At 35.1% G+C, this 24766-nt stretch overlaps 1 protein-coding gene across 1 annotated transcript in view; it reads left to right on the plus strand.

Annotated features, from left to right (window-relative positions):
• CFAP206 (cilia and flagella associated protein 206) overlaps positions 1 to 23070 on the plus strand; it is a 58781-nt gene extending 35711 nt beyond the window's left edge. Inside the window, exons 8-13 of the mRNA XM_007484302.3 lie at positions 601 to 720; positions 5765 to 5963; positions 12404 to 12544; positions 13736 to 13929; positions 15116 to 15256; positions 22616 to 23070. Coding sequence (XP_007484364.2) covers positions 601 to 720; positions 5765 to 5963; positions 12404 to 12544; positions 13736 to 13929; positions 15116 to 15256; positions 22616 to 22846 — 1026 coding nt within the window. The 3' untranslated portion in view covers positions 22847 to 23070. The remainder of the gene's footprint in view (positions 1 to 600; positions 721 to 5764; positions 5964 to 12403; positions 12545 to 13735; positions 13930 to 15115; positions 15257 to 22615) is intronic.
• Positions 23071 to 24766: the final 1696 nt, after the last annotated feature.

A 24766-nucleotide genomic window follows, 5' to 3' on the forward strand; every position in this document is an offset into this window, starting at 1 on the left:
AAGCTGTAACTCACATAAGGTCACTTGGTGAACAAGAAGCAGGTCCAGGACTAAGCCAGGTCCCTACTTGAATGTCATATTCACTGTATTACTACTAGATAGCAAAAGTGAAACTTATCATGACTGGCTTTGTTTCATTGGGCAGTGGTCTGTTAAAATAATATTGTCAACTTTTAAAAAGCCAAACAATTAAAAGTAAAGCATCTGCTTAGATCTTCATCTCCACTCCTAAAGGTAAACTGCTTTTTTTTCTATACAACTGATTTTAGAATCCATACTTTTTCTAAACTTTATTGTTTTTTCTATAGATATATGATCTTACTGTTTTTCTATGTGACTTTATGATTTCTTAGGGGAAAGTGTGTTCCCTAAGAAACATACACCAGTTGTAATAATGATTCAATTGAAAAAGAACAAGATTCAAATATAGAAAATATTTTAGAAATAACTTTTCATGAAGGTTATACTAGTGTTTCACGGAGTCCCTGTATATAGTATGGGGGAAAGGTGAAGAAATTTTATCTCTTTAGATTTTGTATTGTAGATGATTCCAAAACTAAGAGTGTAATAATCTTAACATAAATTATACTGTCTATCCAGTCTGACATAATTACCTGTGCACAAGAAGTTGAAATGATGATAAAGCAATTAGGAGCACAAATGGAACAATTAAAAATGACTGTACAAGCAAAGACTGCTGTACCAACATCACAAGTCTATGTAAGTATTCCATATATCAGCTTTTTCCTCAATTTAATCAATATCCTGCATCGAATATCCCCTCCAAAAATACATTTTTAAAAAAGGTAATACGCACATCTGTAGCATTCAGTGGCTAAAGTATACTCAATTATTTGTGTTTTGATTGCTTTTTTTATTTTTCATTCACACTTTCAGTGTTGCACATCATATAAGATTATTGTCTTTCATGTGTTTCTGTAGCATTATATAACAGTGTAAGGAAAGAGGAAAGATGTGTATACTTTAGCTATTTAGGGATTTTTACTGGATAAAAACTGCTAGCTCAGTAGTGATGGATGGCTATTATCAGGAGTAGTTTAGGACTTAATACTGATGAAAAAGTGTTCATAAACAAAAATGTTATGGAATTATAATGTGCCAGTGGGAGGAAATATTGATCCTTCATACATAATACACATCTAAGCAACAGAGTACAATCTCATTCATTGGACCTCAATCTCAATTTATATGCATCATTTTCCTTTGCAAGCTTATACAGAGATCTTTCATATGCCCTTTAGTTATGGAGGAATACAATGTGCAAATTCAGTGCTTTATAGAGAAATAGAAGGCTCAAATGCTTTCTGAAGTTATCTTTTTAAATTAATGGAACAAACTGAGAAACTCAGTATTTAATTTGAGGATGATGCCAAGTATAATTCTGGTCAGGATTATTTTTTAATTAAATTAAAATTTATTTATTTTCAATGTGTAAAGACATATTTTTTCTCTTTCCTGCCTACCCCCCAATAAAAACAGAAAAATAAAATCCTTGTTAATAATAAGAAAAATCTATTTCTCATTCTGTTCTTTGAATCGGTTACCTTTCTACTCACTAAATCAGTAACATACTGGATAATTGGTTACCTGGAATCATGGTTGGTTATTGCATTAATCAAAGTTCTACTCCTTTAATGTTGTTTAGTCTTCATAGTAGTATTGGTTTCATTTAAATTGTTCTCCTTGTTCTTCTTACTTCATTCTTAATCAGTTCACAAAAAAATCTTCCTGGGTTATTTTTTTTTTCAATTGTCAAACTTTTTTTCTCCTTCCTCCTCCCCTGGGAAAAAAGAAACACAAAACCCTTGTAACAAATAAGCCTAGTCAAGTAAAACAATTTTATTTCTGGTCAGGATCATTAAACAAATAGCTTATAAACAACTAAAAAAGAGGTGATTGGGAGGAGTCAGTATCGATTTACTTATTGTTAGTAGATCTTGGCATAACAATAACAATCCAGTATTAGGTCCAAGAATTGGGGAACTGCAACCTCTCATCTCTACTAAGGAGTTCATTTGGACTCTGGACTGGTGTACACAGACTGGTTCACACCTAGAAGAGTCTTAACATATAAAAGTGGTATTAGAAACTGTTTCTCATGCTTATGGTTTTACAACCCTCACTCTGGAACTCCAGAGAAAATCCCTAGAGTTTTTTTAGGTTTGCCTTTTATTGTTAGAATGTTTACCCAAAAAGGGAAGAAGAAAGATGTACAATGTACTCAGTGCCCAGTGTAGAACAGATACAAGTTAGCTACTTATTTCTTCTACATGAAAGAAATGCTTTTTATTCACAAGACCCAAATGCATGGACTGACAGAACTCAAGCAGAAGCAGCAACAAACTACCATTATACTTTCCCAACAGGTGGAGACTTAAAACTATCAAAACAGAAAACAATTTGTATCACTCACTATTAAATCTTCATTTCACATTTCATCTTGGTTCCATGCTTTCCAATCAGTTCCCTTCAGATTCATATTTTCTATTCTCCAAGCCTGGAGTGACTCTTGTTCATGGTCATCTTTTCCTCCAAGCAGTGTAATAGATATAGAGAAGGGTTCTTCCACAATAGATATCAGGATTTAATGATGACCCAGGATCTCCTGACCTCTTGAAATCATGAGAATTAAGTGTCCAAAGTTGTATATTTTAGTCTTATGGTTGATCATTTGTTTAGTTACCTAAGATCAGGAAAAAGTGGGAAAGGCAGCTAGGAACCCCAAGACCCAGGCTCAGCATTCTTGGTCAAGGACCTACTCTACCTGCCCAATAAGAACAGTTACCATACTGTTAAATTTTGTAAGCCCACTGCCCTCATCTTTCTTCTTCTTTTTTTTTGGCAGAATATTCTAACTATTGATCAGTTTATTTTTATTTTATTTTATTTTTGGTTTTGGAAATTTTTATTTAATTAATTAATTTAGAATATTTTTCCATGGTTACAAGATTCATGTTCTTTCCCTCCTCTCTCCCAACCTCACTCCTGTAGCGGATGCACAATTCCACTGGATCATTGATCAAGACCTATTTCCATATTATTGATATTTGCACTAGGGTGATCATTTAGAGTCCATATCCGCATTCATATCCCCATCAACCCAGGTCATCAAGCAATTGTTTTTCTTCTGTTTCTATTCCCACAATTCTTCCTCTGAATGTGGATAGTGTTCTTTCTCATAAGTCCCTCAGAACTGTCCTGGATCATTGCTTTGCTGCTAATAGAGAAGTTTATTACATTCATTTGTGCCACAGTGTATCAGTTTCTGTGTACAATGTTCTCTTGGTTCTGCTCCTTTCACTCTGCACCAATCCTGGAGGTCTTTCCAGTCTCCATGGAATTCCTCCAGTTCATTATTCCTTTCAGCACAATAGTATTCCATCACCAACAGATACCACAATTTGTTCAGCCATTCCCCAATTGAAGGGCATCCCCTCATTTTCCAATTTTTTTGCCACCACAAAGAGCGCAGCTATGAAAATTCTTGTACATGTTTTTTCCCCCCTTATGAGCTCTTTGGGGTATAAACCCAGGAGTGGTATGGCTAGATCAAAGGGAAGATAGTCTTTTAGTGCCCTTTGGGCATAGTTCCAAATTGCCATCCAGAATAGTTGGATCAATTCATAACTCCACCAACACTCTATTAATGTCCCAATTTTGCCACATCCCTTCCAACATTCATTACTTTCCTTTGCTGTCATGTTAGCCAATCTGCTAGGTATGAGGTGCCCTCATCTTTCATGGGAAGTGTCAGGGTTACATGATGCCACATACAGAGTTGAAATAAGAGAGAGGGCACAGTCCAACAATGTAGTGGAATGAAACAAAAAATCTGACAAATTTTTCATGAGAAAAATTGTTTTCTCAGAACATGGCAAATGTTATAAATTGTGGGTTGATTTTTGTTGTTGTTGTCTAGACTTAAGAAAGTGATAGAGAGAATATTAATAATATAGATTAAACTTAAAAGTGTATCATTCTTTGGGAGCAAGCTAGGTGGCTAAGTGGATTGAGAGCCAATTCTAGAGATGGGAGGTCCTAGGTTCAAATTTTACTTCAGACATTCCCTAGCTGTGTGACCCTGGGCAAGTCATTTAACACCATTGTCTACTCCTTACTGCTCTTCTGCCTTGGAACCAATATACAATATTGATTTTACTCATTTACCAGCACTCCATTGTTATATCACTTTCTAAGGTTAACCAAAGGAATATCCTCTTCCTGATTTAGTAGCCAATTTTGTCCATCACAACTTCCATTGCGGCTTCTTTCTCCCCTTTATCCCTCTAGGTGGGGGGACCAAGGAACCACCCAAGGTTTTCTACATTGTCTCAAAGTGACAACTCTCTTAGAGTTAAACAAATGTCCTGGAAACATCTAGTAATGGAACTCTGAGCCGATTCCCATTTGAGGATGCCTAAAATTAGAGCTCTTCTGAGGTCTCTTCCATTTTTGAGATTCTTTGATTCTCAGTCAAGCCAAATTAACCTAATTTTCTTTTTGAGAGAGTTATGTCATAGCTTGGTTTCAGCAAGGCATTCTCATGAAATTCTTATGGACAAGATGGCAAAATGTAGATTGTATGATAATATATTTCTGTGTATGTACATAGTTAGGACAGCTCTATTGGCACAGTAGATCGAGCACTGGGCTGGGAAGCAGGAAATACTTATTTTCCTGAGTTCAAATCTGGTCTCAGCCACTTGTTAGCTATGTGACCCAGGCAAGTCACTCAGTTTCCTCATCTGTAAAACAAGCTGGGGGAGGAAATGGCAAGCCACTCTGGTATCTTTGCCAAGAAAATCCAAATGGCACTACAGAGATTTGCACCTGACTGAAATAACCTAACAACAACAAAAATACATAGTTATTTGAACAATTGTGCACAGTGTTGATTCATCAAATGCTATAAACTAGGAGGGAGTTTTCTAGTAGGGATGACAGGCTTTGTCTCTGACCTTACTGTGTTCAGAATATTCCTCAGTGACTGAGGAAGATTTTTAAAATAATATTTAAAGACACTAACTTAATGGGGCTAAGATGGTGGCACTTCAGAGCTGCTACATCAAACAAAGACATAATCATCCTAATATGAAATTGTTTCTCATCAGCTATTGCTTCTTTCTGTAATTTGATGTCTTGAGGTCAGATCCCTTTTTTTCCACCTGCTCCCTATTGACATAGAAAAACAGGTTCAAATTTAGGGATTCTAAATCTCCTGGGGGAAATAGATGAAATGTTCACTGTTCCTTAGACCCAGATCCAAAATGGGCAGTTTCAGAGAGATATGTACTGATGCATATTATAAGTGGATAATCATAGGAGTGCTCCCAAAATTGTAAGCAAAAACATTTCTAGATCCTCAAGTGTTTCTACTAGAATAATAACAACAACAACAACAACAAAAGATTGGCTGAGCTGGGAGGAATGAGAAAGTATCAGCTACAGCCTGTGGCCCCAAGGTATTGAGGAAGATAGGAGCTTCAGGGACTGTGTAAACCTGCACATTAAAGCAGGAAGGCTTTCCTTCTTCTTACCCATATTAAATTAAAATATAAATATAACTTTACTTTTTTCATTGGTATAGACCAGATTGTGTGCATATTATATTGGCATAATTTTATGGCTTTAAAAATATATCTAAAAGCAAAATTTTCCCATATATAAATGATGGGTTCTATTTTCAATGACACTTATTATCTTATTATAAACCAAATTTATTTTTTTTCTCTTCCCTCCTCAGCCTATATTTATTGCGCTTTCTAGCTTATGGACCAGCTTTCAGGATGAAACTGTATTACTTAGTGTTCTGAGTAATTTAACCACTCAACTTGCACCATTCTTAGGATATCATGAAGAGCTCTTCAATACAGAAATTATCCAAGAACTTCTTGAAGAAGTGGAAATAAAAAGTGATGTGTGTAGGATAAAGGAAAGCATGGGTATGAATAATTTCCACTTCTTTTTCTCTTATTAAATTTTCACCATGAACTTACCAAATTTTTTCTCTAATCATCTTTTTAAAATTTAAATTTATTCTTAAATGCTGTTTTTGGATAGTATACTTATCCAGCCACATTGTGTAGATATGAGGATTTTCTATGTAAACATTTACATCCATTACATTTATTTATTAATTTAGGTTGAAATTAAGAATTTAAATGGGTCATTTAACTTTTAGAGAAGATCTATCTGGGTCATTAATTATTTCTATTTAATTAACTATCATGAGTCAAAGGACAAAGTTGAAATGCTTTTGCATCAAATGTACAAATTATGGATTTATTGGTACTACTATATTCTATTTAAAATGGAAATTTATATTGAATGATTTTATTTGAATTATTTAAAAATTAAAATAAAAGCCAACCAAGTTTATTTACCCAAAGAAACTAGTTCTTTTTTGCATAATTTTTTTGGTATAAAAATGTTACAAATAATTTAAAAGAACATTGGCAGATACATGTCTATACAGAGATTATGTGGAGGTAAACATTCACAAGTAATTCTTCAAATATTACATTTATAGGTGTATATAATTTTCTCTTGGTTCTATTCATTTCAATCTTCGTTATCTCATGTACTTCTTTCCAAGTTTGAAAAAAATTAATTTGTTCATTATTTCTTATGACACAGCAGTATTCTGTTACATTCATATACCACAATTTGTTTAGCTATTCCCCAACTGATGGACATCTTCTCAAATTCCAGTTCTTTGCCACCACAAAGAGAATTGCTATACATATTTTGGAACATATAAGTATTTTTTCCTTTTTTCTTGATTTTTTGGGGAAACAGATCTAGCAATCATTGCTGGTTCTAAACATATACACATTTTTTAAGATCTCTGGATATAGTTCCAAATTGCTCTCCAATTCGGATCAGTTCCACCAATGGTGTATTAGTGTGTGTATGTTAGTTAAAACTTTTCCTTATCCCCTCCAACTTTTGTCATTTTGCCATTTTAGTTGATCTGATGATTGTGAGATGCTAACTCAGAAATGTTTTGGTTTGTATTTCCCTACTCAGTAGTTATTTAGAGCATTTTTTATGTTATCTATATATGACTTTGATTTATTAATCTAAAAACTATTTGTTCATTTCTTTTGCCCATCTTATTCCCATAAATTTGACAAATAGATTGCTATCCAAGAGACTGTCTACGAAATCCCCCTCCCCCAATTTTCTTCTTTTCTTCTAATCTTGGCAATTCCATTTAACACACTCAAAATTATCCATTTTACATCTCACAATCTTCTCCATCTCTTGTTGACTCATAAATTCTCCTCTGATTTATAAATCTGATAGAAAATATGTCCCCTAGTCTTCTAATTTGCTTATATCTCCTTTAATGTCTAGATCTTGTATCCATCTTGATCTAATCTTAGTAAAGAGTGTAACAGGTTGATCTATGCCTAGTTTCTTCCAAACTACTTTCTAGTTGTTCCACCAATTTATACCAAATAGTAATTTCTTATTCCAACATTCTACAGGATTAAAATAATATTTTACTATTGTTTGTTGTATGTCTGTTCTGTTTCATTGATCTACCTTTCTATTTCTCAGCCTTACCAGATAGTTTTGATAATTATACTTTATGACACAATTTAAAATCTGATACTGCCAAACCTCCTTTTACATTTTTCCATAAATTCTTTCAAATTAATTTTGTTATTATTTTTTCTGACCAGATAAGATATTTTTTTTTACAATTTGAATGGGATGATATTGAATGAGTAGATTAGGTAAGATTGTTATTTTAATTATATTGGCTCTGCCCATTCGAGAGCAATCACTATTTCTCCAATTAATTCAATCTCTATATTTTTGTTTTGCAGATAAGAAAAATTAAACTCAAATAAGATAGGTGACCTACTAAAGGTCTCACTGATGACTTTGATTTCCCAATTTAGAGTTTCATTCTTCTATGGGAGATATTTGGAGTCTGCTAAGATAAATAAATACTGCATTCATTTCTATCAAAACTACCATTAAATTGCATTCTTCTTGGCTTGAACTCCAACTTTTCTAGTAATTACACTCCAAAATACAGTTGTATTCCCAAATTCTCACCCAAGTGTCAGTACTATTTTTCCTGCTGCCTACATGAAATTTTTGCTTGGGTGTCATTGAAAACTCAATGTTAAAAACTGAACTCATTTGAGTCATTCATTTAGCAACAATGTATTGAAAACGACTTTGTAAAACAATTTTTAGATGCTTCGGAGGATGCAAATGAGATTAAGGTATGGTTTCTATCCTGGGGAAGCAAACATTCCAAGAATAAGCTTTGCTTATTCCCTCAACCTTTCCTCATCCATGACCTTACTTTTTCAGTTATTTCCTTTCTCTGTTGTCCTGAATTTTCCCCTTTTTATTAGACCCCCCCCCATAAAAAGACCATGTACATCCCTTATGTCTAAAGACAATGTTTTTCTATGAAGGAGACTTTTTTTCTTTCTCACATCTACCCAACCTCAGAGACTGAAGAGGAAAAACAAAATTCTCATCACAAATAAGTGTAGTCAGGGAAAAGAAATTCACACTAGCCATGCTGAAAATGTTTATCTCCCTATGCATATTAAATTCATCACCTCTCTGTTAGGAAGTGGTTTAGCATGCTTCATCATAAGTGTTCTAAAATCATGGTTGGCCATTGAATTGATCAAAGTTCTTCAGCCTTTCAAAGTTTGTCTTTATAATGTTGCCATTATTATATAAATTATTATCTTGGTTCTCTTCACTTTACTCTGCATGCTTATCTTCCCCAGGTTTGTCTGAAAGCATCATTTTTATGACACAGTATTCCACTGAAATCATTTGCCATCATTTGTTCAGCTATTCCCCAATTGGTGATTTTACCTTTTTTGCTTGCCATTCTTTGCCACCTCAAAAAATTTTTAAAGTTACTGTAAACACTTTTGTATACATAGGGCCTTTTCTTCTTTCTTTAATCTCTTTGTTGATAGTCCTAGTAACATATCTGTGGGTTAAGGAGTACCAACATAAGAAAGTTTTAGGGCAGAGTTTATCTCACATACCTTGAAATAAAACAATTCTCCTTCCTTTTGATCTAGGTATCATATCATTAAAAAAAAAACAGTCTCTTACCTTCTATCTTGGAATTGATAAAAATATTAATTTCAAGAGAGCAGTGGTATCAATCTTAAAAATTCAGGACTACTAGTGTAGGTATATAACAGATCTTCAACTGGAGCAAGGAGTTACCACCCCGGGAGGAATATGTTCATGGGGAAGAACACAGACCCCAAAATCTGGGACTTCCCACTTCATTACAAAAACTGGGGCATTTATATAGTTTTTTTAAACAGGGGGGCATCCATCATATGATTTCAATAAAGCTAGGGAAAGATTCAATAATCAGTGACAGATCGTTGGGTGGTTGAGATTTTTTATTGCAATAAAGAGGTTGGGTTGTTTTTGTTTGTTTGTTTGTTTGTTTGTTTTTGTCATCTCTAAACTCAGTCCTTGGGAATGAGGCAAACCCAATTCATAGTTAATTCAGTCTTTGCCTTTTGTTTTAACTCTCTGGGGACATAGGAATGGGTTAATAGGGAGATTCCTTGGAACAATATTTATCAGTTGGAAGGGCTAAACAACTGGGTAAGTGACTTGCCCAATGTCACACAAATAGGAAATGTTGGAGGCCAAATTTGAACTCAGAACCTCTTGACTATAGGCCTGGCACTCTATCCATTGAATTACCTAGCTGATTTTGTACCATGTCATTTTTCTCTTTCCTTTCATAGCCCTATTTTTTTTTTTTTACAAATAGGTAACACCTCTTTTTCTATTTTCTCATCACCTACTTTTTTTAACCTCATTTTCTCTGATAAACTCTTTCCCCATTCTTATTCACAATACCACTCTTCTTAGTTTCTCAGGCTTACAGTCATGGTGATACTTATCTCCTTCTCCTTGGTGTTTTTTATTCACCAATAATTCAATTGTTCTTTCTTCTTGCCCAAGGTCACCAGGTTATATAGTCCCATTGGTTTTTTTCCCCCACTTATAATGTCTTTTATTTATTTTTATTTTTTTTTAAATCCTTACCTTCCATCTTGAAGTCAATACTATGTATTGGCTCCAAGGCAGAAGAGTGGTAAGGGCTAGGCAATGGGGGTCAAGTGACTTGCCCAAGGTCACACAACTGGGAAGTGTCTGAGGCCAGATTTGAACCTAGGACCTCCCATCTCTAGCCCTAACTCTCAATCCACTGAGCTACCCAGCTGCCCCCTGTAGTGTCTTTTAGATCATGTCTTCTCTTTCACTTCTGTGGCTATTGCTCTAATCCAGATATTATAGACCTCACATTTAGATTACCAGTTAACTTTTAGTAGGTAGTCCTTCAGCCAGTGTCTCTTTCAATCTTACCTACAGGTGATGTTAGTTTTGTCTATCTAAAGTGTTCAGTTATTCCTCTGCTCAGAAGCCAACACTGGTTCCTTTCTACAGGAATTAACTATTCTTGTACATGGGATTCTTGGCCTTCAATAGTTTGACTTTGCCTTATTAATCCAAGCTTTTTTTCCTTTATTTTCCAGTAAACTGATCCAGTGAGGGTGGTATCTTTATAGTCACTCACATTCTGGTGCTTTTCTTTATTATTTTTTTTTTCATTCTCTCTTGGAATATTTTCCACTCTTCATTTATACATTATTTATTCATCTCTCAAACACCCAGCTCTTAAAACTCCATAATATCATTTCTGCTAACTCCTGTCTACATTATAATAGAATCATGAAATCTCAAGAGTAGAAAGGAATCTCAGAAGTCAATCTAAACCTACACAAGACTGCCCTCTATACCATCTTCAAAAAATGGTCCTCCATTCTTAGATGAAGTCTTCTAGTAAAGGAGATCTCACTCTTCTAATTTATCTCCTGGTTTCTGTACCTCAGAATACCTCTATATACCAGAGCAGACCTTCAGAGCCTCTCTGAAACTTTCATTTTTTTCTTCTAGTTCTGCAGAAAAAGTCTAACTCCTTTTTTGACATAATAGACTTAAAGATACTTGAAGATGCTATCCCTAAACCTTCTTCCCTCCAGATTAGCCATCCCCATATAGTTAAAATGAACCAAATATCAAGTAGTCTTCAGGTTTCTTTAGCAACTCTGGATATTCTTGTGGTCTCTCGGCCTGCGAGAGGCTGCACAAGGGGGAAAGATAGGATAGAGATAGAGAAGAAGTTTTTAACCCGCGAAGGGCCTGAACGAGCCGACTTTAGAGATGTGAGTAACCGAGTCAGTAGACGAATATTATTTGTATGAGCCACAGCTAAGCTCCGACCACTGGGTGTGAATATTCAGGCTGAAACCACCCAATGATCTCCTTTTAACACCGTACTGGTCAGAGGATAAAGCTAGTGCAGATGGAAAGGAGACTAGGAACTACAAGAGGTAGATAATGCTAGATAGCATTAGGAGAAAGAGAGGAAGTAAGGCAGGCCTGGACTAAGGACCAGGCCTTAGTAAGGCAGATAGAGAAGAGAGACAGGGGAGAAGTTGCTACTTGCCAGACCCGGGAATCCTGAACCAGTGGGCGGAGCTTAGTGGAGCTGGTTTATTTATAGTCTTGCCAGCTCAATACATATTGAACAGTTACATGATACCTCAATACATATGGATGAGTTATCTGGGGTACCCCTATTGGATAATACAACCTATGACAAGGTGAAGGTGGGGTTTTACTCCTCAGGTGAGTGGGACACAGGAAAGCAAAGTTTCGCGCCTAAACTTCAGCCATGCTGGCAATAAAGTTCATTGCCATGCACATAATGGCCATGTGCTCACTCACATTCCTTGTTTCCCCATAATGTCTATGGGCTGGGCTGCTACAATTCTCCACTTTGATTGCATCCTTCCTAAAAAAAAGTGCTCCATTGCTGGTATGCTTGTAGTCTTATCATAAAATCAGCATCTTTAGACCCTTATATTATTAATTTTTAACATTTTTATTCTATGAATATGGATGATAATTTCCCACCTTATTTCATGTCTACCTTTTGCATATCTATCTTATCTCTCTCACTACAAACTACTAGATAGTAAGTCATACTTCTCGGCATATAAAAGGTACACAAAAAATTATACATGTTATTTAAAACTAAAAGGAACTAAGAGATCATCTGAACCCAGTGTTTTCATCTTGTAGATAAGAAAACTAAAACCCAGAAAGGTTAAATTACTTATTGAAGACTCTATAGTAGGTAGTAATAGAAGTAGGCCTATATCTTAGATCGTCTGATTGAATTCTATTTTAATATCTCCACAAATTTTGTTTTCAAGTAGAAAAAACAATGTAATAAATGAAAAGGCAGTCTTTTCATTAAAAAATGTTTTTCTATTCATTGTTTTAGGAACCAAAGTAAATATAAATGATTTCAAAAAGTTAGATTGGATTTTCCCAGAAACTACAGCAAATTTTGACAAATTGCCAATTCAATACCGGGGATTTTGTGGTTACACATTTGCTGTAACAGATGGTCTACTTGTTCCAGGTATGTAAATGAAAATAAGCATACTCATAATTGGCATTTGCTTATAGCACTTTATCCAAATTATCTCATTTGATCCTCCCAATAGCAATATGAGATAAATACTACAGGTATTTGTATCCTATGAAAGACCTGATTTAAATCTTCAGGAGCACCAAGGAAATGAAAACCATATCATGAGAGCAAAAAGTGCTTTTATTGAATGTGGATCAACTCATGTTTCCTGAAGCAGAGAAGAGCCTGTTGCAAAATTTCTCTTCCTCTTCTCTTTCCCACCTTCTCTCCCTTCCCTTCTCTTCTTCTCTTCTTAGAATTTATATATAAATATATATATATGATATATATATAAAATAAATAAATATATATAAATATATAAACTATGCCTATAAAGAAATGTGTCTCTCACATTGTAGATGAAATATTCACAAAAATGTTTTGGAAAATGGAACATCACTGAGCTTCTCAAAGTATTTATTTGAAAGGACAATATTCATTTTGTTATTTAAGTTCTGATATATGTTGTTATTGTTGTTTTTGAAGTCAGGAATATTATCTTATAGTCACATTTTTAAAAATTCTTTTTATAGATCTTATTCCAATAAGAAATCCAAAGTTTCATTGTTTGGAATTTTGTTTGGGATATTGTTTAACATTTTATTATGTACATTAATGGAAATTGTATTTGAAAGTTGATAGAAATTTTATTTGAAAGTTGTTGGGTTCATAATTTCTCACAATGTGGCTATTATAGTAATTACACATGAGAGGTGAAAATAGCTTGAACTAAGGTAGTATCTCTGTGTATTTTTTTGTTTGTATTTTGAAGTTCTTACATTCTTATAATGCAAAGTATTGGCTCCAAGGCAGAAGAGCAGAAAGGGCTAGGAAATTGGAGACTTGCCCAGGGCCAAATAGCCAGGAAGTGTCTGAGGTCAAATTTGAATTCAGGTCCTCCTAACTCTAGGCCTGGCTCTCTATCCACTGAACCACCTTGCTGACCTTCAGCTTAGTGTTTAAAGTAGATATTTGAAAAATGTTTATTATAAAACTACATTTTAAAATATAAGAAACATTATTGAAAAAAGATAGTCAATATAGAAAAAAAGAAAAAGAAATATAATCTATTGAATCATTATCTCAAAGATACAATAATTTTTATGCTTAGTAATTTACTTTCTTGTCTTTATTTTTAAGGAAATCCAGCTATTGGAATTTTGAAATACAAAGATAGATATTACACTTTTAATTCCAAAGAAGCTGCATATACTTTTGCAGAAAATCCAAATAAATACATTGAGTTAATTGGAGAAAAGGCAAAAAAGTGTGCAGAACTAATCCAGCTTTTGGAACTTCATCAGCAATTTGAAACTATGCTTCCTTATCCTCAGGTAGGTATTAATTATCCACACCAATGCAAAAACAGAGTAACCCACAGAGAATACAGGTAAACCAATCTAAGTATAGAGAGTAAAGTTAATGATTGATCTTTACAGGATATCTGAAAACTATTCACACCTGAAAACTGAACCTAAGTGGAAAGAGGAAAGAATACTAAGAATAAAATACTGAATTAGGTTCTGTTGGACAAAAAATAATTTGGGAGATAAATTTGAATAGGAATTAGGAGAGTATTTTTTCGTGTTTAGTCTGTAGGGAACTTGATCCAATTACCTAGAGGTGATGTCTGCACTTATGACTAGAACTGTGAAAATACAATATGGTTTAAAATGTCAATTTCTGTTTAATAAACTCCACAAATGTAGACTTGATGAAAGATATTCTTCTCTATCTCTTTAGTCATTCCTTTTCACTTTGTGTATTTCCAGTATTATCTCTTGCTTTTTCCTTTCCAGGATTTTTTTCCTTTTTTCCTTTTTCTCTCTCTACTTTCATTTTATCCTTACCTTCTCCCCTTGCCTTAAATGAATATGATTTGGAACTGATTTATTTTAAATTAATTGTTTTTATTGAATAGGGTTTTTTAATTCAGTGTTGCTGTGAACTAGAGAGAATATGGTCACATAGATCAAATTGTCAGTACTACAGGCAGTACACAGGAGTAAAACAAGAAGCATGATTAGATTAGAAAGAATGAGAAGGTTTAGGGTTGTAAAGCAGAGACACCAAAAACAAAGTAAGCAGTGGAGTAGCCAGAAAGGACAGAGGTATAGGTAGAAAGAAACTATGGATAACTTATTGGAAACATTACTGCTCTTGTTTTAATGGTGCTTCCTTCTTGACTACAAACAAATACAAACTTTTATTCTAATAGCTTTACCTTATAGCCTCATATCCACCTGACTGTTTCTGTCATCTTCTGCATGATAGGTTTTGCCAAAACTTTAAATTCTTGCCTAATCTTCAAAATACTTCATAAACTTTTTTTCACTGGACCTTTCCAGATGTCTCTCCCAATATTTCCCTTTAACAATTCTCCATTTAATCTAAATTTATTGCTGTATATGTATTTTCTGTAGGCATTTTTACTAGTATTTTCCATTTTTGAGTTATTTTGCCTAGAAGTTGTCTTCATTAAATTAAATATATATTAATATCAACTCTCCATTTTTTCAGGTCAAAATTATCGACAAACATATAAAACCAATAACAAGGTGTGAAAGTAGCACACAGACAGATACACATATATTGCCACCAACAATTATAAAAGATTATGAATGGAACGAATGGGAGCTGAGAAGAAAAGCTATAAAACTGGTTTGTAGTAATGTTATCTAAAAAAGCCTGTCTTCTGGGTTCATTAAAACTTTTTTTCAAGGATGGACATGAACCATCCTCCAAACATTTTATTTTTTAGAATTAGAAATTAGAAACAAAATTCAGCAAACCAATATAAGACATGCTGGGAGTTTTGTGCTAATATACAAACTAATTATATGGTACTTATTTAGTACAATAATTATAAAGTACTTTATAGTTAAAATAGTTCTTATAATGTCAAGCAAGATAGAAGCCCAGTATTAGGAAACATCTCCTTATGCCACCCAAGAACTAGAATAATTTACTATTATATTTTCCTTCACATAAAATAATAATGTTATGGATTAAATATCCTGTTCTGGTATTTAAAACATGCAAGCTCACTTTCTTGTATATTTAAAGTAAATCCTCTCTTCCTGTTTTGTAATTAATGAATTTAGCCATAAACATTTTCTCAAAATTAATAACTTTCTTCATATAACTGTATGCATATATGTATTTTATTCCCAACTTGAGTGAAAAGTTTTTGAGGATACTCTTATCATTTAGAAAGCCATTTCTGAAAATGTTAAGCAACTCAGCCTCTTATCTGGAATATTTATCTGATTAATTTAACATTAACATCAAGCAAGCAGTTATTTATATAGCATTTTAGAGCTTGGCATTATTATTAATTTATGAGATAAGGGTTTGCCTGAATCCTGGAAAGTTTGTTCTTCTTGTCCAATTTATAAAGCACTCCAGGAATACTTCTGAATATCTTCCATAACATTGTCTTCTAAATATTCCTCCTAAATATTTTTCTCCAAGAGGAGATTGGTATTTGCCTAAATTCTGACATTTATCTTAACAATTCTAATTCTTTTGGTAAAAGGATTTTGGTGAAGTAAGAAGCGTTGCTTGACTACAGTTTTCCCATCAGTAGTGATGGATTTGTAGGTAGATCCTTAAGTTTTGGTCATAAACCTTTAACTCCATTCTTTTTCTCAAAAAGAAATCTCTTGATACTTGGTTCCTTCCAGTTAGAAATTCATTTAGAGTGGATTCTTCCCATGAGTTTCAGACTTTGCACTCTCCTCAATTCTTTGCCTTCCATCTTGTTCTTTGCCCTCCAAGTGTCTCTAATGAATGTCTAATATAGTTCTCTGCCTACAGAGGGCTCTCTAACAGGCCAACTAATGAATCAATGTTAGGTGGTGTTTCTTTTTGTTGCTTTATGGTTTTAGAGTTGTATATGCAACTTTCAGAGGTAGATTCATTTCTCAAAATGTGATCTGGTAGATGAGATTTCCTACATTCAGCTGGTATTGTGTGATTTGAGCTACTTGATAGTCACATGCATTCCTACTTGACAATGTTTTGGAAAATGATGAATTTGTTTTGAAAAAGATAGACAATAATAACCCTAAATTTAATAATTATAAGTCACCTTTATATAATTCTTTTTTTTTTAAAACCCTTACCTTCCATCTTGGAGTCAATACTGTGTATTGGCTTCAAGGCAGAAGAGTGGTAAGGGCTAGGCAATGGAGGTCAAGTGACTTGCCCAGGGTCACACAACTGGGAAGTGTCTAAGGTCAGATTTGAACCCAGGACCTCCCATCTCTAGGCCTGACTCTCAATTCACTGAGCCACCCAGCTGCCCCCACCTTTGTATAATTCTTTAAGGTTTATAGAATGCTTTATTTATATTGTTTCTTTTGATCCTTACAATAGCCCTATGAAGAAGGTGCTATTATTATCATCATCTCCATTTTACAGATTAAAAACTGAGACTGAAAGAGATGAAGTAATATGTCCAGAGTTACACAACTAATATCTAAGATGGGGTTTGAACTCAAATCTTCCTGCCTCCAAATCTATCACTCTATCCACAACTATATGATGAAACTTGGAGAACTTTTTAAGAGTGTGAAACAAAATTTAGTATCTTGTTAATCTTTGACTGTTGTCAATCCTTGGTCTTATCCCCAGAATTAGATGACACCATTATATTTAAAATTTAGCCAGAATCTTTATCTGAGAATTGACCCCCTCCAGGGTTATTGCACAATTCTGGGACTTCAGGCCAGGTTAATATCAAAGGGCCTTTTTAGCTTCCTACTAGCTGTTAACTATGGATATTTTAGTTTAAGAAATCAGGCTTAAGAGAAAAAACGAGAACTCCAGAGTTGAAAGGGAACTCAGAAGCCATATATGTAAAATATACACCCATTCATATATATGTACATATGCATATATGTGTATAAGGGTATATATGTGTGTGTGTGTATATGTATAGTATTGCTAAGAAGTTTCCCCTTATAGTATTCCTGAATCAACTTCTCTATGACTTCTGTTTATTACCTAGTTCTGTCCTTTGAAACCAGTCAGAACAAGCCTAATTCTTCTTTTGCATTTCTGTGAGGCAGCCCTTCAAATATTGGTGGTAGCAGCCATAAGGAATTATATCTTCCTTTGAGGTTAAAATTCCCCATTTTTCCCAATTGACCTTGTTTGACATAACTTTTGGTCCCCTCATCATCCTGATTCTCACCTCCTGATTACCTTCTATCTTGGTCTTCCTAAAATGTGTTGCTTAGAATTGGATGCAATTCTGCAGTTCTAGATTGGCAAATCTGGGGAATGTGACAGAAATCTAATGGCAAAATTTCAGATTTTGCCTGAGCAGGTCAGAGTACAAGAAGAGTATGTTACTTCACTTATTGTGAGTGAAGTATCCATATTATTGGAATATTAAGGAACTACTGCTGGGCTGGACTACAAGACCTACTGGACCATGCATGTGATTTAGGTAGGGTTTAGTCCGGAGGGAACCTGACCTCTAATGAAAGGGGGAGCTACTTTCCTTTCCTTATATTTTTTAGTTTCTTAAATACCTATTCTTATACTCCAGGGAGAAAGTAGAGGTGAAGACCCATGTGGAGAGTGGCACATACATAAGGAACATAGGTGGTTAGGCCACTTGCATGCAAAGGCACACATGGGAGACAACCGAATCTAAGGCACAAGTACAGAGGAACAGCTCAAACTTCAGATACTGTAGTGGGACTGATATCTTCTGATTATGTCATCACACTGCTTCCTGTTGTCTCCAGTAGATGTGTGTTATCTGTACTGAATTCATTGCCTCCAACTAATGCTCTCTCACTGGATTCATTGTCTTTTCTGAATGCTGGTGGGCATGGTTCCACTAGACACACGGTGATGCCACTTCTCTCCAATTCCACCTTCGGATTCAGCTCAAGTCCTTTGCTATAGTGTTTTCTCTTCTTCTTGAGAGAAAGTGAAGATATTTGGGGAGGGAGTGGTAAAAGAATGTTCTATCTGTCCATAACTACAAATGTCTAGTGGTCCTTTTCCTCCATTCTCTCCATTATATTTGTTCATCTTTTAGTCCTGACACATGTGAGAATTCATCTCTGCCTCCTCTGATTCTTTTTTTTTTATTTGTTTCTAATTAAAACATTACTTCTATTCTTTCGAGGAAAATTTCATTCTCCTTGATAATTTTGAGCATAGAGAGGCATTCTTCCAAGACTTTTTCTAATAGTTAGATAAACCTACATTCTGCGTATTCATAGCTGTTATTTGTCACAACACACTTCCAAGCCACTACAAAATTCTCTTTGTCCTGCAAAGAAGTTCCTAAACTCTCTGTCATTCCTGATGGAAAACTCATGTAGCAAATGACAGAATCTCCTGAGGGTAGTATTCTTTATTTATAGCAAGCTTCCTGCTTTTTCTTTAAAGATGGCACTAACTTTCTTTGCTACTCTTGATTGTCAATTAGCAGCTTCCTCCCAAAGCCCCAGTGGAAACAAGCTGCCTGAAGCTGTCATCTCTTGGAGAGTCTTAAGATCTAATTGCCAGCCAGTTTGCCCCCTCTTTCTACATTCTCTAATAACCAGATGTCAGAAATCTACTTTCTTATTGCCTTTCTATGAAGTCCCAGCAAAGAATTTATAAATGTTAGGACTGATGCCTTTTCTGAAGACGTGGCAAGCACTTACTCAACAAGCTTCCATTGATTGACAGTGCCCGGCTTCCTGCCAAAGAAGCAATGCAAACAAGCTGTCTATAATTGTTTCCCTTTCTTAGTAGACTACTACAAACATGCTTATAGATTTCAGCTCTTCCTGAATCCTCCTTTCATGTCATTCATACAGCAGAAGGAAAAAGAAACAATCCATATAGTTGCCTCTCTATGTTGAAAATGTCTAATTTCTAACAAAAAGGAGGTAATTCTCTGTTCTCTAAAAAGAAAAGATGTTTCTCCTTCCAAATAGCTATCTTCAGTTCTAGTTGTTGGCCAGGTGTTGCACACACAGAGAAGCATAGACCTTAGAACCCTCTGCCCATGAATTTATTACAGGATGTTGTTGACCACTTTAAGTGAATCCATTTAACCAATTCAAAATCTTCTTACCTGCTGTATTTTCTAGCCCCTATATTTTCATTTTGTCCACAAGAATAGCATTATCCTCATTGTTATCACCATCACTCTATATATAGCTGGTTAAGGCTTCATATACATTATCTCATTTGATCCTCATAACAACCCCAAAAGGTATATTAATTATTAAGATGTCCATTTTATAATGAGAGTTTTTATGAAACTCCATTTTTCTAAATCCATGCTGTCCAACATGCCTCCACCTTCTTACCTATACTTCATGAAATTCCTCTTTCTCTACAAGATGAAGCTCAAGCAACAACTTCTGCATCAAATCTTTCTTCATTCCCCCAAATGGAAGTGCCCTCCCCCCCAAGCTCCTTGTATTTAAATACTTTATACATAGTTATATTTATTGACTTTATATTTATGCAATTTATATATCATAGGTAACTATTATCTCCCCTGTTGGACTATAAACTCCTTGAGAGTAGAGATTGTTTCATTCTTTAAAATTGTATCCCTTGCATTCATCACAGTGCCTGGCACATAGCAGGAATTTAATTAATACTTTTTGTTGTTCAGTCATTTCAGTGGTGTCTGACTCTTCACGACCCGTTTAGTATTTTCTTATCAAAGATACCAGAAAGGTTTGCCTTTTCCTTCTCTAGGTCATTTTACAGATGAGGACACAGGCAAACAGGGTTAAGTGACTTACCTAGGATCACACAGATAGTAAATGTTTGGGGTCTGATTTGAACTCAGGTCTTCCTGACTCCAGGCTTGGTGCTCTATCCACAATTGAACACAGAATCAGAGTTTTTATTTAAAAAAAAATGTTTTTTCTTTTTAAACCTTTACCTTCTGTCTTGGAGCCAATACTGTGTATTGGCTCCAAGGCAGAAGAGTGGTAAGGGCTAGGCAATGGGGATCAAATGACTTGTCCAGGGTCACACAGCTGGGAAGTGGCTGAGGCCAGATTTGAACCTAGGACCTCCCATCTCTAGGCCTGGCTCTCAATCCACTGAGCTACCCAGCTGCCCCCTGGAGTTTTTATTTTAATTCAGTTTATACTCTTCTCACTATATATACTGCCAGACTTTGTCAGATGCTTTGCTAAAAGCTAGAGAGACTACATCCACAATATATCCCCCCCCCATCTATTTAAGTCTAGTAATGCTTTCAAAACAAAACAAAAGGAAATTAAATTAATTCTTCTTAGTGAAACCATCATGATTCTTTGTGCTCACCTCTTTCTTTTCCAGATGTTTATTAAACAATCGTTTAATAATATGTTTGGAATTTTGCCAGGAAATCTAAATTAAACTCTTTTGCATATTCTATTCTTTCTCTATTGAAAGTAAGGATAATAGCTATCCTTTTGCTGGTCTATGACACCTCTAAGAACTTACAAATAACAATGAAATGGTTCAGTAATTATATCCACTCATTCCATTAGCACGGTGAGATGTAGTGCATTTGGGTCTCCTGAACTTAACAGGACTGCTAAGATGTTCTCTTTCTTCCAACTTATTTTGGGTTTCAATTCTCTGTGACAATTTTCTTTCCAATCCAAAGATCACACTTCTTGGAAGAGAAAACAGAAGCAAAATTGAGCACATCTGCCTTCTCTCCATTTTCTTTTATCATCGTCATCCTATTTACTCAAAGAAGTGCTCCTTTTCTTTATTTGATCTTTATCTTCCCAAAAACTTTTTTTAAAATCCAGCATAATTCTCTTTGTTTTATCTTCAGTTCATTCTGAACTTTAGTGCTCCTGACATTCTCTTTCCAGGACTGTGCCACACTTTTCTATTCATTCTGTTACCTGCTTTTGCTTTCCATCATGTTTTAAAATTTCAATTTGGTTAATACAGTCTATGCATATCCATATTGGTCTCTTTAGACAGCTCCTCCTTTTCTTCCTCAGTATTTGTCTTTCTTTGTATCTTTAAGATACATTCCTCCTGGGATGACTTCCTCTGCAAACTTTTGGGCCATTCTTCTCTCTCTCTCTCTCTCTTTTTTTTTTTTATAAAACTCTTTGAAAGCTATTGTCCCAAAAAGTGCATGTAAAACTCTGTCCTGACTTTCTCTCCTTTATCACAGATTCTAAAATGAAGCATTCATTTTCTCATTAAGGTTCCCATCATTTCTATTCTAGTAACAATTTCTTACTTTTTTTGGTGAGAATCATTTTTCATTTCATCTAATGTCAGATGAAGTTATTAATAAAGTCAAAAAAATCAAGTGTTCTCAATAGAATATTGGCAGAGATGAAGCTCCAGAAGGTGTCTGGATAGTCGAAGTCCCTCATTGATACATATTATGCCTCTGTGACATATCATTTGAATTCCAAATCATGTGAGTGGAATAATTAGAGGACTAAACTCAGAGGAACTTTGTAAATTAAAAAAAAAAACAGTTTTTTAACATGTGCAGTCTGATTTTTCTTGTTTTTTTAAAAACTCTTACAACAATTAAACAATACTGTGTATTGGTCCCGAGGCAGAAGAGTGGTAAGGGCTAGGCAATGGGGGTTAAGTGACTTGCCCAGGGTCACACAGCTGGGAAGTGTCTGATGCCAGATTTGAACCTAGGACCTCCTGTCTCTATACCTGGATATCAATCCACTGAGCTACCCAGCTGCCCTCTTTTTCTGTTTTTTTTTTTTAAGGAAAGGAGCATTTTTATTTAAACAAATTTAATTTAATATGCTAGTAAAGACTACTTTTAAAATTTTCTTTTATTGTTGCTGTTGTTTCCTTACAGATCTAAGGTCCTAGAGAAAATTCTATAGCAAGAATCATAGCTAATAAAATTAATTTCCTTCCTGTAAATCTGTTTTTTAAAAAAATTAAAACTCTTGAATAAGACTAATGATAACAGGGAGATGATGATACTTGTTTGAATTTTGGAGGAATGTTAATTCTTTATTTTCTTCATTCCTTTGTTTTTAGGCTAATTTGCGGCAGAAACTCACCCACTCAGTACAAACCAATCTTAGTCATATGAGAAGAGATAATGCAACACAGGTATACCCATTAAAGACAAAAGGAACACAAACCAAGCGAGAAGATGGAACCAAAGTACCCAAGCCCCAGATTTATATAGCTGGTCTCCGAGGCAACTGTATGTCATCACTGTATGCAGTCAAAGTAAACTTAACAAGAGCTGTTGATGAAACCTAACTGGGAAATATATTTAAAAACTTGACATCATACTATGACTTCTAGTAAATATTCAAAATCAATTACACACATATATAAGTAGGTAAGTTTGGGGCATCAATTATTATTGGATAATATATTTATTAGATTTTCAGCTACATTCATTCACTATAAAGCTATGTAACTAGAAATTCAGTTTTTTTTCCTGTAACACATTTGTCATTCTATTAAAATGGAAAACAAAATTCTTTCTCCAATTTTTTATTTTGTTATAAGAAGTATGTTGGACGGGAGGTCCTAGGTTCAAATCTGGCCTCAGACACTTCCCAGCTGTGTGACCCTGGGCAAGTCACTTGACCCCCATTGCCTAGCCCTTACCACTCTTCTGCCTTGGAGCCAATACACAGTATTGACTCCAAGACAGAAGGTAAGGATTTAAAAAAAAAAAAAGTATGTTGGGATTTTTAAAACAAAAATTATAAAAATAACCTGAGATTATTATAAAATGATAACAAACTTATAATATTTCAAAATAACTTTGTGAATCTCATGTTCCATTAGCATTTGTAATATAAGGTATAATAGTATTAATGCATTAATTAATTCAACTAGAATATAAGCTCCTTAGGAGACTCATTACCCATTTACCTTCCCATATCCAATCAGTTGCTAAATCTTTTCAGTTCTCCACAACAGTTCTCATATCCATCCCCCTTTTTTCTCCATTCACATGACCAGCACTCTAAATCAGGTTCTCATCAGAAACTGCAAGATGGCATAATGGGTATAAGTTAAATGCCAGCCTAAGTCCAGGTCTAAGAGTGTCAGAGGTAGGACTCAAACTGAGGACTTCTGACTCCAAGCTCCAAGCTTAGACTTCTTGTTCTCAATCTCCTAAACCCATGTTAGTGAATCTTTTAAAAATCACTTGCCCAACCTGTACCTTCAAGCTGACTGTGATTCCCCCCTTGCCCCCACATCCCAGACAGTGGGGGAGGAAGTACTTGCATTGGGCAGCTAGGCAGAGGGGCAAGGCAGGCAAAAAAATATCCTTAGGCACAGGGGAAGGGAAAATGGAGCAGCCTCTTATAGCATGCTGGGGCATACGTGCCATGCCTTCACCAATGTGTAAGGGGGTAAAATTTATAGTTGGACTGAATATATTTTTAGTAGGTTACCAGGGGATTAATTACTAAATCCCAATGAATTACTCACATCAGAATGGCTTTTATGGCAGTTTATTTACAATAGAGGGAAGAAATTAAGGAAATGAGAGAAAGAAAGAAGAGAGATAATTGCTTTGTCCTAGTCTGAACCAGGCAGGATTTCAGAGACCCCAGCCAAGGGGGTGGGGGATAAGGGCAGAGGATTAAGTTTAACACAGCTTCCAGCCACAAGGCCTCCTCCAAGATGTGGGGTCTCTCCAAAGGCTAGTGACTCCAGAAAGCCAAGGGAAAGGGAGTCCCAAGACGATGGGCCTCTCCAGAGGTTGGTGCCTCCAGAAAAGCCAAGAAAAAGGAGCCAGCCTTTTCACTCACCACATGGCAGTCCAAGGGGAAGCAGTCTGAGATCTCAAGCCTAAATTCCTCCAAGGTCAAGTTCCAAGATGAAAATGACCTCACAGGAAGTGACCACAAAATACAAAGGCAGTTCTTTGTGTCACTTCCTGTGTCTTACATGTACCAATAGTGACTTAACTTTGGCTTTGGACAGCCCAGGGGGGCAGTCAGTTGTTTCTGATTTGTCACTTGCTAGCACACATGGGTCATAGATCTTCCTCCGCCACACTTAATCCTTAAGTGGGGGTGTATACCTTCCTGGTGGCTAAAATTCTAAAGAATAAGTAGGGTGGAGTAAATCTCAATTTCACAAATGCAATCCTAAACTATACAACATCCTTTTTATAAGTCTCATTATTCTACCTTGGTTGATAGGGTAATG

Source organism: Monodelphis domestica, chromosome 2 (genome assembly GCF_027887165.1).
Source record: "Monodelphis domestica isolate mMonDom1 chromosome 2, mMonDom1.pri, whole genome shotgun sequence".
Classification (NCBI taxonomy): domain Eukaryota; kingdom Metazoa; phylum Chordata; class Mammalia; order Didelphimorphia; family Didelphidae; genus Monodelphis; species Monodelphis domestica.